Here is a 14365-nt window from a genome sequence, read left to right on the forward strand (position 1 = left end):
ATGAAACCTGCTACTCGAAAATATGCCAAAGCGCCGGCAAAATGGAATTTTATCTCATATCAGCGGTGGCAGGTAAATACAACTCGGATACTACACTGTAGATATAAAAACGTAAACATGTCATTAACCCTAGCTATCGACTGTGAGGTAGAAAATGTCGCTGTTTCGTACAGCTTCATTTAAGACCTGAGCAAATTGTCACTCTTCTGTTTAGTGAAAAACGTACTAGTTGCGTGAAGTACAATAATGAAATTTGTCGATCATTCTGACGTTGCGTTATCGGAAAACATGCCACGGCAATCGGCCTTTACGAATTTTGCTGTGGCATTAGTTATCACTCACTCTGACTGTGAATAATTTTTTGTATAGGAATATTCAGCAACGAAAAACTGTTTAGAGTATTCAATTTGTATTGTATCGATAACTTTGTCATTCTCTCGGGAAAATATATTATACAAACTAAATGTATTTCAAATGTGTTAACAGGTACTTGCGTGACCAGTGCGATATCAGTTCGAAGAAAATACACAAAAACTTTTTGTTAACACTTGACTATAAACGTTATACTCAAACTAGATTTCTTACATGTTGCAGTAAAGTAACAGATCGCTCCCCAAGCATACCTGTTATTGTAAGTTTCCATGTACCAGGACAAGATTTTGCCTCGAAACATTTCCTCATTTTCAAGTGTTCACATGTCATGGGAGTTCAACAGTCGGCATGTTGTTGACAGGCTGTGATCTAGAAAACGTGCCTGCTTTGCACAGCTTCACAAACCCAAAAGTGATTTTAACGCCTGTAATTAGTTTTATTATTGAAACAAGTTCATATTTAGTAAGATATACCATAAATACTTGGTTCTAGATGCACCATGTGGCAATGAAAAAAATTGGTTGAGATCTGGACGAGCAGAAAGGTGACATGACAATTTGACCTTTTCAAATTTGGGGTTACATCTCACTCCCTAGTTAGACTTTTTAAGGTATATAAAACAATACAAAACTTATTAGATCATTAGATTTAGTTTTGGAACAAGAATTTTATAATTCTCCGGTAAAAATAACATACAGACAATAATTTATTGAAACATGTCATCTTGTCCTTGCGTGACCACTGGAATTTTTTGAAAAAATATGTAAAAAATTCCCTATGTGTTTTATTCCGTCAAAGGCTGGCTTTTAAATTACCCAAGCTGAATTTTTTATATGTTGCAGCACAAGAATAGAGCTTTTCTTTAGTGTAACTTTCATTGTAAATTTCTATGTACCAGGAAAGGTATTTTGTCCGCAAAGTTTCCACAATTTCAAGTGTCAACAAAAATGCTGAAAATAGGATTCTTCGGACTTTGAAAACTGCATGTAAATAAGAATCCTCCAGCAATATTTTCATAAGACCGTATTTTTAGAAGGATGCCTAACTTAACTTCAAAAGATCGTTTTAATACGCTAAGCCGTCTTCCTTCCCGAGCGATTTAAAAATGCACCAAATCTCATCAAAATTTAACGCCGGCTGCGACGCGATCACGGCATTTCACATTATGCCGGAATTCTCGAAAACGAATAATCTTTGGAAAGTTTTATTGTTATTTTCGTAAATAGTTCTCTAAAGGGATTCTTCTGACAAAATATGAGGAAATCCGAAATTTCAGTTTTGACCGCGAGTTCTCGATATTCTCAGTCAGCCGCTCTTAATTACTTGCATAAAGTAAATTATTATATATGTACTGAGATTTACTCCAAAATGAATTGTCAAATAAAAATGATCCGTTGCAGAGTACACGCAATCTGATTGGCCGTACAATTTTTCTCAATAGTGAAAAATACCGTATCATGCGATCACAAGCCGCAGATGAAAGTTTTCACTAGTGACAAAAATCGTATCGGTTTTCCCGCTTTTCTATGACGGCTTCCTAGGCAAAAGGCGAACCATGGCGACTTCAAGGAGCTATTCGAGGTTTGCAGATATAACTTCAGTAGAAGAATTTATCGAAGGACAAGAAAACAAAAATACCAAGAAGAAAGCTGAACATAATGTTGCTTTTCTAAAGTAATTTTTGAGGCTAAAAGATGAGACAATGCCTGTAGAAGAAGTTCCCCCAAACGAACTGAGTGTATCCATCAGCGAATTTATCGTAACAGTAGGAGACAAAGAAAACAACGAAGATTACGAACCCAATTCGTTAAGTGCTATGATGGCCAGTTTGAACGGTATTTAAAGAAGAAGAATTACGGCTACAGCATTACGAGAAACGTCGAGTTTGAAAACAAAGAGATCTCAAGAAGAGAGGCAAAGGCGATAAACCAAACGCTTCACTTCCCCTCACAGAAGACGACAAAAAACTGCTGTATGACAAAGGATTGTTAGGAGAGCCAACTCCTGAGGCTCTACTGAATACAGTGTGGTTCAAAAACAAAGTCTATGTCGGTCTCCGTGGTTATAAGGAACATAGAGACATGTGTTGGGGTGATGTGCAACTACGTCAAACTACAAACGGCGAGGAATATTCAGAGTATACTGAGAAACAAAGTACGACTCGAACAGGAGAAAATTCCATTGATATCATGCAAATAAAACCGAAAAGGTTTTTGGTTCAGGGAAGCGAAAGGGATCCCGTCGCTGTTTATGTGGGGACTAGGGACTGACCCCACCCCCAATAAGAAGTTCCTTGTGTCAAGTCACACGATGCGTCACGGACCACGAGCAGAAAAATAAAGTTACAGAGTTGAGCAAGCAAATTTATGTCTATTTTCGTTTGTGTACCAAGAAACCAAGCTAGCATTTTGGCGACCTTGCCAGGACTTAGTCGCTCGGGAGACGTTTCCCCGAATGTAGTGACAAGAAGACGAAAAATTGTTTCATTGGAGTGTTATTGTACGAACGATTCTACCGCTTGGAAGTGCAACAACAACTATGCGATGCTACACATTTGCTTGATTGCCTTTGTTGCCAACAAATGATACCCTAGATGTTTCTGTGTGGAGAAAAGCCGTCATTTGGATGGGATCAAAGCTCTGTTTCTTGCTGGTTCTTGTGAGTATGATTTTTGAGATCACGTTCGTCAAGTTTGGTTGGTTGTTTGTGCACGACGTGATAGACACGATGGCGGAAAACGAAATCGACGAGCTTCATCTTCAACTCGAATCAAAGATTTGCGTTCTCAGTTTCGAAGAATTGGTGAGTTTGGTGAAGCACTTAGGAGTGGAAAACAAAGAATTGAAGAAACTGGTGCTTTCGAAAAAAATTCGCGAGAAAATCGAAGGGGATTTAGATGAAGCGGAAGACAAGAATTATTGTTGGAGGGTCTTGTCGCTTTTGTGTCTGTAAAGCCACCACTGCTGGAGCAAGAAACGACTGCAAGCAGTCAGAAAGTGAAAGACGAATTAAGTGGACAGCGGAGGAAAGAAAGGTTCAGGGAACAGAGACATAGGTAAACCCTGATGTAAGTAAAGCGCTTAAGCGTGATTTCAAAGTCCATTGTGTTGTAGCGGTAGATAATTTTAAAGATGGACTTTCGCTCGTAAGTCTGTCCCGACAAATAGATGCTGGTCTTAAAGCGGGCTACAAAGAAAATGAGATTATCGACGCTGTGATTCGAGCAGTGAGCCCCGGTTTTCAATTGAGGTCGTTTTTAGAAATGATGCAGAACTTAACTTTAACTTGTTTGAGTCTGATAATGAAAGCTCACTTCAAGCAAAAGTCGGGAACTGAACTATATCAGCAATTTTCTACTCTTCACCGAGAGGCGAGTGAGACCCCACAAGATTTCCTCGTGCGATCTATGAGTTTGAAACAACAGATTGTATTTGTGTCCCGTGCAAGCGATAGTCCTATTAAGTATGAGCCCTCGTTGGTGCAGTCATTGTTCCTTTATGTGTTAGAGACTGGTTTACAAAATGAAGCTGTAAGAGCAAAACTACGTCCTCTTCTTGAGAAGACTACGGTGAGTGATCAAAACCTGCAAGAGAAAATAAATCAGATCATTTCAGCAGAAACGGAACGCCACAATAAAATGAGTCCAGGTGCTAAGAAGGGTTTACGTGTCAATCAAGTGGAGACTTCCTCAGCACCGAGTAGCTCTGCCAGGGACAGTCAGGTCACATGTCAGAGTGAGAGTGTCAGATCAGTGAAAAAAGAGACTAAGCCAAAATGTTTGGTTACAGCACTTGAAGCTGTACAGTTTGACCTTGCTTCGCTAAAGCAGGCCTTTGATAAAGTCCACACCCCAGCGGAGAGAAATGTGAATGAAAGATATCGACAGGTTAACCAGCCACGGTTTAGACGTCTTACGTGTAGTGCATGCTGTTTAGCCGGTATAGAGAGGTGTGAGCACTGTTTCGAATGTGGCTCAAGGGATCACTTTGCAAAAGGTGTGGCTCGGGAAACAAGGGGAGGCTGCATCCACGCGACATTTGGAGTGTGTTACCCCATTTAAACAGTGTAGTGGTTGCAAAGTCGCAAGATATTGTTCAAGAGAATGTCAACAGAAACACTGGAGGGATTATAGAATCCTTTGTCAGGCCATATCTTCTTTGGCAGAGCAAAAGTATCGAGAGGACAGGGAGAAAGCAGGGACATTTGTGAGTCATTTATCAACGCAGGAGCATGCGCGAGTAGTTCGTCTTGTCGGGCGTAGAAGGATAGTAAAATGCTTACCCCATGGAAGAGACTGAGGCCTTATGGGATACTGGAGCTCAGGTGTCAATTATTTCACATAATTGGGCTAGACAGAATCTCCCAGGTTGATGATCTTCCAGACATATCAGAATTGTTAGGCATGGCTAAACTTGATCTAAAAACAGCTAATGGAACTGACCTACCCTACAAGGGGTGGGTGGAACTGGAATTCAGTTTAGTTGAAGGGGCGTCGGAACAATATAACATCATAGTGCCGTTTCGTGTTGCCAAAGATTCCTTGGACATGCCTTGTAGGCTTTAATGTGATTGAGGAGATCACAAGGAATTCTGTAGGTGGTACTGAAGAGTCAGTGCTAGATATGCTAAATTCAAGCCTACCTGACCTTAAGAGAGAAAAGGTGGAAGCCCTTGTTCAACTCATCAAGACGGAAAATTCAATCACGTTGTCTGCGGTCAAGTCAAGGACACTGTTATCCCACAAGATATGTCAGTTGTTGTTTCATGTCGAGCTACAGTAGGTCCAGTAGGAAAGATACCAGTGTTGTTGTGAGTTTGATGCAGACCCATCCTTCCCCACTGTTCTTGAAAGTCCAGAGACACGGTCGCTAGAGGTTCAACTTGTCGAGTCAACATCCGAGTTGAAAACCCAACAAAGCATGACATCACATTGAGAGGGCTAATAGTCTTAGGCTACCTCCAACAAGTGAAATCAGTCACTCCACTAGAAGTGAAATTAAAGGAACCCTCCTCATCACCTACAGTGAATTTTGTGGAAGCGGATATACAGAAACAGAGTGTTTGTGAAGTCTCATGCGACAGTCGTCAGGAATGGTCAAAGAGAGAGGAAAAATCCATCACAACCAAAAGCTCGTACAACCACATTCCAGATGTTGACATTGACGGACTCTCTGAGGAACTGTGCACCATTGTAAGGAAAATACTTGAAGAGAAATCAGAGTCGTTCTCCATAACGGACGATGATGTTGGGGCCGCGGAGTAGTTTCAGATAGAGATCAACCTGACTGATTCAATTCCAGCTAGAAAAAGTATACATCCAACCCCAGACCATTGTATGCAGAAGTAAAGCAATATGTGGAAGATTTGTTGAGCAGAGGTTGGATTCAGAAGTCAAAGTCTGGATATTCCTCATCTGTTGTGTGCGTTCTAAAAAAAGATGGGACCTTGATCATGAGGCTGTGTGTTGATTATATTGACAATTAAACTTGAAAACCATTCGTGACGGTCATCATTACCTATGGTGCAAGGCGCTTTAGAAAGTCTTGGTGGAAAGCAATGGTTTTCGTTACTAAATCAAGGGAAGGCCTATCATCAAGGTTTTTTCAGTCCTGAGAGTAGACATAAAACAGCATTTGTCACTCCCTGGGTGGCTTCGTCTACCTATGGGCCTAGAAAATGCAGCTGGAGAATTCCAACGTTTCATGGAGCACTGCCTTGATGGTCTTAGGGATGACATATGCATACCTTACATTGATGACATCATCGTTTTCAGTAACACATTTAATTTTTACAGAGAATTTTAAAATTGTTCGTGGTGTTATATTGGGAAAACCGGCAGAGCTTTCAATACTCGAAAAAAAAAAAGAACATTTGAGAAACACCAAAACTGCAGCCAAAGGTTTTAGAATTGCTAATCACGCCTGGTCCAACAACCATGTCATTGATTCTGAAAACGCGGCAATTATGACAAAGGCACCTACAGAGCCACAAAAACATTAGAAGCGTGGCATACCAGAGTGGCACCTAACGCAGATAAAAATTCTTGCCCGTTACCTGGACAATACAACATTCTTTTTAAATAAATAAATAAAAAAATAAATAAATATTTCAGTGGAATCCACGGAGTGGCTCTTCTCTCCACTGTTTCCAGGTCGAATTGGAATTTGGAAATGTTGATTTTTGTGGAGGGAGGAAAACCGGAGTACCCGGAGAAAACCCCTTGGAGCAGGGACGAGAACCAACAACAAACTCAACCCACATATGACGCCGAGACCGGTAATCGAACCCGAGCCACATTGGTGGGAGGCGAGTGCTCTCACCACTGCGCCATCCCTGCTCCCTTTTTAACAAACATTTTAAGTTATTTACATTTTTATTACTTCACAATTCACGCTTTTGTTTTTTAATTTTTTCATCGCTTTCTTATCATTCCTTTTACCCGTCAAAGACTGCAGTTCGGGCAGTCGAAAGCTTGTAGTTTTTTAGTCATTTGGGCCAGAGGTCGTTTCCTAAAATTTTAACGATGTTTCATCCTGGCTACGACCCCTTAATATTTTTAACCAATTTCTTGTTCTTAAAGAGTTGTACATGGAAACTACCGGCACTCTTTTGCGTTTAAGAATTTCGTTGCGTTTTTAGAATTTTTCGCAGAATCTACAAATTTATGGGCTTTCGTTCTCGCTGGGATTTCATGTTATGGATTGATATTCCGACTCATTCGAGCGGAAGGATTGGCATAAAATTACCTTGTTGACGTATTACTCACAGGTTAATTGCGAGGGGGAGAAACGGTGGCATCAAAAGAATGTCCACAGGCTCCCTCCCTTTCTTTCTCCCCCTCCTCTCCGAGCTCGATTTTTGTCTTCGCCCTATACCCCACTTGGGAACCTGTCCACAGGCTACACCAGATTTGCTCAAGCCTATCCAACAAAGAATAAATCAAGCACAACTGCGGCTGAGGGCTTATACAATGACTTTGTGCTTCGATTTGGTTTCCCAGCAAAAATATTTCACAATCAAGGACGGGAGTTTAAATATAAACTCTTTCACAGATTGCAAAAGCTTAGAGGAATCGCGCGTCTTCGGACTTCTCCGTACCATCCGCAAGGGAAGGGAAAAGCTGAAAGATTTAACCGAACTCTGTTATCCATGTTGAGAACCCTCACAGAAAGTCAGAAGCACAAGTGGAAGGATTCACTGAACAAAATTGTACACGCCTAGAATTGTACCAGAAATGATGCAACTGATTTCTCTCCTTTTTACCTGTTATTTGGTTGTTCGCCACGTCTCCCAGTCGATCTGATGTTTGGACTTGGGCGTGATGACTCAAACCTGACCCATACCGATTACGTAAAGAAGTGGGAACTAGCCATTAGGGAGGCTTATGCGTTGGCTATGAAGAACAGTGCAAATTCAGCCACTGATGACAAAAGGCAGTATGACCACAAGGTGCGATTCTCAATTTTGAAGCCTGGGGACAGGTTATTGATGCGAAACTTGTCACAGCGTGGTGGGCCAATGAAGCTTCGGTCTTTTTGGGAGGAGCAGATAAACATTGAAACAGAATGGGGATTTACCAGTGTATAAAGTGAGACCTGAGGGACAAGCAGGTAAATCAAGAGTGTTACACAGGAATCGTCTGCTGCCTTTTGACTTCCTACCCTCTGAGTCAGGAGAGACAATTCAAGAGAGGAAGGGAAGTCACAACTACAGTTTTAGTGAGAGCAATAATGAGAAGGAATTCCCTGGTATGTCACCTTCTGACTTAGAGTGGTTACAGTTGCAAACAACCACACCAGAGCAGCCCACTGATAGAGTGCAGCCAGATTATCTTAAAGGCGTGTCTATTGTTCAGGAAAAGCCGGAGGTACCCTTCAACGCAGAACGGACGAAAGAAGATAACAATCCTTCACACGACAATTAGCCAGAACAGGACCTGTTGACACATCAGAAACCTGACTATGGGTCTCGACTTGTTCGTAATCGCCTTGCGCCCCAAGTACTATGTTATGATCAGCCAGGAAATCAAAGCTACCACCCTTTAAATGTATCAAGCATTTAGGTTCCACTTATGAATACCATCACTGATCAACGGATGTATCACCAATCGTATTGTCCCTGGGGGATTCCGGTGTTATATTATCCACCTCCTTCTCTACCAGTGTGTCCAGTCTGTTCACAGTACCCCCTCCCCCAGCGAATGTGTACCAGTCAGTTCCTCCAGTGGTCTTTTAGACAACTAAGAGACACTTGGAAAAGACAATGCCATACTTCACAGTTACTGTCTTGTTTGTTTCTTTGTTAAAAAAAAAAACAGCCTTGTTCAATGAAAATGCAAGACATTTTGAGGCACTGATTCGGTGCACTGCAGTTGACCATTGTTCAATCGTTGGATTAGGAGATAGACTGGACTTTGTAGGCCTAATCACCCTGCAAGAACAGTTTGTTTTTCTCTTTGCATGTTTGAGATTTTAATTGTACAAGTAGGCCATCGTTGTAATGTTCAGGAGGACGTTTCTTTTAGAAAGGGAGTGTACAGCGACTAGGGACTGAGCCCACCCCCCCCCCCCCCTCCCAAGAAGTTTTTTTTTATGTCAAGTCACATGATGCGTCACGGACCACGAGGTGAACAGAAAAATAAAGTTACAGAGTTGAGCAGGCGAATTTATGTCTGTTTTCGTTTGTGTACCAAGGAATCAAACTAACATTTACAAATTATACGCGGAGAGAAGGCCGTCGAAAATGAACGACAACAACGCGCCATTTTATCGAGCAGTAAATAACTGTAAAAAACAAGATCCTTCTAAACCATGGTTCAAAAAGTCAGCTGTTGGCGTGAACAAGCTAAATTCATTCATTAAAAATTGGCAGAAAAAGCCGGGCTGGGGCCCAATGTAAAGAACCATAGCGTTCGCAAAACAATAATCCAAACTTTAACAAACAACGACCTTCCAGCGACCGATATTATTCAACTGTCGGGACATAAACATCTTCAAAGTGAGACAAATTATTCTGTAGTATCTGAAAAACAGCAAGTAAAAATGTCTCGTACTTTGAGTGAACTGATGTCCAGGAATGCATGTGCAAAGCTTGGAGAAAACGAATCCATATCAAGTTGCAGAATGCTCCACTAAAATTCCTTCAGCTAGCTCGGCGGCAGAACATCACCAACAAGCGGTGTCGCTTTTCGCGATCGTTGTTATTCATGGAGGTCAATTCAGCATTTCTATTAACAGTCTTAATCAATCCCCGAAGTTGGCAGTCCAAGACTCGTGACCGAAGAATCACAAACTCAACTCGTTCGCTGCGCTAACTCGTTCGTTTGTGATTCTTCACAACTCGTGAACAGAAATCGAACGCACTCACCAACCATGAAGTAATCTCTATTTAACAGTATGCACAGGGTTTAGAGGCAACAAAAAAAAATATGTGAGAAGTACAGAACTGTAGTCTCTCTTTACAGAAGACTGCAAAAGGGAGAGTTGTAAGGCATATTTATTCAGCGAAATAAACCCTTGATAATGTCTAATTTCCGTTTGAAGGAAAGCTACGCGCAAGTCATTTCGCTATCTGTTCGATTCATTTGGAAAGTCATTTGTTGAGCCGAACTGCCGCTTTCTTCGAACTCGAAATTGGTTACGGATGATACAAAGAATCAGTCAACTAAAACTATTTCACAGAAACTAAAAACTCGCAGAATTGATCGAACATTTCCAAGAAAGTTAGCCTGTTATAGGCGTTCAGATAATGTGGAGAGGAGCAAAGAAAATTGCGATGGAAGCAAACGATAAAGCAAAGGGACTGGGGACAGCAGTTTTTCCCGCTCGTAATACTTTCGTTGACGCGCCGGTTTTTGCTTCTTACCACCAAGAACAGGCTACGAGAAAGGCTGCAGCTTGAGTGACATTTTTTCATGAAAACATTTTTCGTTCGGTCGCCTTTGACAAAACAGCGATTTGTTCTTGAACAATGATTTCTTCGCTTTAAACTCTCTGAATTCCACCGTTTAAGCCGTCAAGTTTGATGATCGTATCTTGGACGAAAGGGCAACAGACGTGTCCGTTTTATATTATTTCTGGGAAATAGGACAGCACGTCAGCTTATATAGGAGCCTATAGCTGCCACTATCGAAAAAGTGAATGAGTATTCCTTACCGCTTCTTCTTTTAATGTACTGAAAACTAGAAAGTTGTGTACGGAGTCTCTTTGCTGAAAACCAAACAACATTTTGCACGTACGTACTCTCAACTCTCAAGCAACTCTTTTGGAGGTGGACATCCTAGTTAGGGGCCAGGGCTATCAGTCGGCATAAATAAGAGTTGTTGGCCTTAAAATGAGTTTAATCACAGACAGACAAATGCAACTCTGTCGAAATCCTCCACCTTGACAGTATCGGATAGTTGCCCGCTTTGAGAGAGCCTTTTACTATAATTAGAAAATATAGGTACCTCATGGTGTGGATCACTCTTGAGCACGGTGTCTGAATATGGTTCCTTAGTTAAAATCTCTCCACTTAAAACTGATGTAGCGACTAGAAGAAGACACAAAAAAATAATCACAGTCTGTTTCACTTTAACGCTATTCAGAAAGTTTATTACTCGTACTACACACATTAATCTGCGTGCAAGCTGACTTGCAATTTTGCCCCTTCAGCTCAGTGCGCAAAAGGTTTATGTTACGTTTTGAACAGTCCGACTGGTATAACATGGTCGAGACAACTCGGCAAACATATCACAGAATTATATTGGTCTCCTTTTTATGATGACCTATCTTTTCTTAGAGCAAATGTCATTGACTTCAATGCTATTTTTTTTGTTTGAGAACTTGGATTTTCAAACTGTCCTTAGGTCTGTCTGAAGTGAAGAGTTATTTTTATTTTATTTTTTTTTTATTAAGTTAAGGATAGTTGGTTACGGCTCTTACCATAATGTTCCGCTGAGGTGATCTTACATTGTCGGTGGTTTTACAAAATGTCTATAAATCCTAAAAACAACCCTCAAATTTCAAAATATTGTTTCTATTCAGATCCCTCAAGGCAACTCTGTCAATAAATCAATTATGGCTATAAACATTGAACGCCGTCGGAACTGCTAGTTCATCTTTAAGTGAAGACATTGTTGCATAGTTATTAGGTGCTTATGGAACTACAACCCAAAAAACTATTTTAAAATAGGGAAAGTGGCTGCACCGTATTCGTTTGACTAATTTTGGCTACAGCAGACACAAATTACTATAGACACGTTTGTGCAAATGATCATCATACTAAAGGCAGATCAATCAATTGCCCTGAGATAACTTTTCAAAGATCAGAAACTTGAGGAAATGTTATTTCAGTTACCTTTGTTCAATGGTTGGCCTCTGTTGTTATCCCTATTGCCTCCTGAGAGATTTGACCCTGCTGGCTTACCGTCACCGGATTTGGATTTGCTTTCTCTCGTAACGACTTTTAGTTCAAATGGACTCCCCATGATCGAGGTCCCTCCGACTGTGATGGACACCTTAAATTCTCCAAGAGTTTCTGGTCTGTAAGAAATCAAATAACGTCCATCCTTCAAGCTGGTTATCACGGTCTTTATGTCCGTTTGTTTTGAAAGTGACGTGATGTTAACCTCGATTTCATCCATCTCACTGTGAGTCGTCTGGCCCATTGAATCCTTTGTAGTCACTGTAAAAGTGCAATCGTCTCCCAGAAGGCTCTCAGTTAGATTTCCGCCTTCTACCACTGACAACGAGGGCTCGGTGTTGGTTGTAAGTAGTTTTCCCTGAGCGCCTCTTAGAAAGGAATCATCATTTGGAACGTATTTGATCTCACGATATTCCACCTCCGGCAGAAATGGGAAAACATTCGGTACGGCCAGCTCCTGAAGTCTTTGTTCGACCATCGCTTTGACATTTAAAATTTCTGGTAAATTATTACGAAGAAGAACGTCCTCGCAAAATGTCATAGTGTTGTATATTTCCATCTCTTTGTCATCCAAAGTAGCCATCTGAGCTAAAACTGCATCCTTCAAGGATGCTTTCTTTTCGAGTAGCTGTTCAGTCACGCTTGCTTCGTGTTCCTGGATCAATGAAATGCGTTGTTGAGCGATTCGCTTGACTTCGCTCGTCGCCTCTTCGATGCTGTTGTTTACTTCAAACCTTCGTTTCTCCAAAAATTGTTTCATGATCTTCAAACAAGAGCCGTTTGCCTCAACTTTGCGCATTTTGGCCTCAATTTCCCTCTTGTTTTTCTCAAGACCTTGCTCAAGCGAGATTTTGTTGTGATCTTGATGTTCCAATATGGCGCAGTCACGGCAAATGCAACTTTGGCACTTTATGCAAAAAAACCGCACTTCATCTTTGTGTTTCTTGCAATAGTTTCCCCTCCGAGCGTAATCCTGCACATCGCTTGACTCAAAGTTTCCAATTTCTTTAATGTGATGCCCACTAAAGTTTTTCCATTTTCTATGAGACTCAACGCACTCTTCACACAGGAAGAAATTGCAATCAGAACAATAAATCCTCAATAATTTATTTTCGCCACAGCCTCCACAACGCGGTGAATCTTCTTGCCCCTTTCCGCTGTAAGCCTTCACAATTTCAACCAACTGCTTGCAAAACAAGTGTGATGGTAGACTGTTTATGTCGTTTTGAGGACATTCGGTGATATGACGGCAGGTCGGGCAACTCAACTCTCCTTCACTCTGCTTTCGTAACCAAGCTTCCAAACAAGTCTTACAGAAGGTGTGAAGGCATTTTAGTATCTTCGGTTCATTAATTTCACTGAACTGCTCCTGGCATACAGAACATTCCAGTTGCCTCTTAACATCGTCGAAAAACCTTTCAGCTTGAGTCATAATTGCCAACAAGGGACAAGAATTTTTCTGAACGAATTAAAAAACCATGAGCGATGTTTCGCGGAATCAACGGAAGTTTAAAGGAGTAGCCTTAGTCCCTTCGTTCCCAGTGCTCAATACAAGATCTGGGAACGAGACAGTCAGGTTAAAGTCCATTTTCATCTCGAAATGATTGATAGGTAGGTGAACTTTATTTATGAACGGTACCAGTTCAAATGATACAATGCTTTTTAAACGACCCGTGTGTTTACCTAAATTAATAACATTACTAAAAATAAATCATCGTAAAATAATACCATGTAGTTCATTGGTTTGCTTGTGAAGGAGAAGGAGAAGGGGAAGGGGAGGCAGGGGACGATAAATAAAAGAGAAAGAGAGAGGGGAGGGGGGGGGGGTCTTAATAGAGGTTTTACGGTATTTATATTTAACTGGATACCTACAGAAGCCTTGGCTGCTCTATAACATGGCGGCTTTTTCTAGTTTCTTTTTTCCTCTAAACTGTGCCCAATTTTTCTTAAGTACGTTCTTTATTAAAACTCCAGTCAGATGTACTTTAGATGAGCAAGTTATCACCTATCTAATATTATTATGCATAGTACGCCGCTCGCAAGGGCGATAAGGAGGTCCGATACAACATCTAAAAGAATTTCAAGGTTTAACATGAGCCATCAAATGATATCTAACGCGATCTCAGCCCACCTGAACACGACGGTAAGGGTCCCCTATAGGTTTTTCGGAATCCGGGATTTCAGAGGAAATGAGCGACGATATTCGGGATTAGAATTAGGGACGGGACGTGGGATTTGACAATTTTACGAAGCGGGAAGCGGGAAGCGGGAAATGTTACTCTAAACAATCGAGATCCGGGAAGTCCGGTGTCAAAAACGTACCGAATGAAAATCTAGTTGTTACCGTCCTGGACGAGAAAACAAATTTACAGGTCCTATGTCGTTACAGATAAAATTTCTTCAGTGCTTCCTGAGACCTTGCAGTTAACTTGAGCCGATAAGCCCAAACAAATGCCGCAGAGCTAGCGTGCACCACGGCACTAATTCAAACGGCTCCGAATGGTAAGAAAACCTTCATTCAGGAAATTTGAGTAGTTTCCTTTGTGATCAAAATCAAAAGGTCAATAGAGAGACCTCACCACATTCTGAT

The 14365-nt window shown here is 41.2% G+C and overlaps 2 protein-coding genes and 1 pseudogene across 3 annotated transcripts in view; 1 reads left to right on the forward strand and 2 right to left on the reverse strand.

Moving 5' to 3' along the window:
* Positions 1-13264, reverse strand: part of LOC146451109 (uncharacterized) — a 30189-nt gene extending 16925 nt beyond the window's left edge. The window contains exons 1-2 of one of the 2 annotated variants that reach the window (XM_085099544.1): positions 11710-13264; positions 10820-10890 (exon numbers count right to left, since the gene is read on the reverse strand). In XM_085099544.1, coding sequence (XP_084955670.1) covers positions 10820-10890; positions 11710-13207 — 1569 coding nt within the window. In that variant the 5' untranslated portion in view covers positions 13208-13264. Of the gene's footprint in view, positions 1-10819; positions 10903-11709 lie in introns of both variants that reach the window. The other variant, XM_085099543.1, reaches the window with a different exon arrangement.
* The window catches only part of LOC146451108 (uncharacterized), an 86951-nt gene that overhangs the window by 23936 nt on the left and 48650 nt on the right, over positions 1-14365 (reverse strand). The window lies entirely within an intron of this gene.
* On the forward strand, positions 1928-9648 carry LOC146451111 (uncharacterized protein KIAA1958-like; annotated as a pseudogene).

This window comes from Pavona decussata, unplaced genomic scaffold (assembly GCF_977016875.1).
Source record: "Pavona decussata unplaced genomic scaffold, jaPavDecu1.1 SCAFFOLD_396, whole genome shotgun sequence".
NCBI lineage: Eukaryota > Metazoa > Cnidaria > Anthozoa > Scleractinia > Agariciidae > Pavona > Pavona decussata.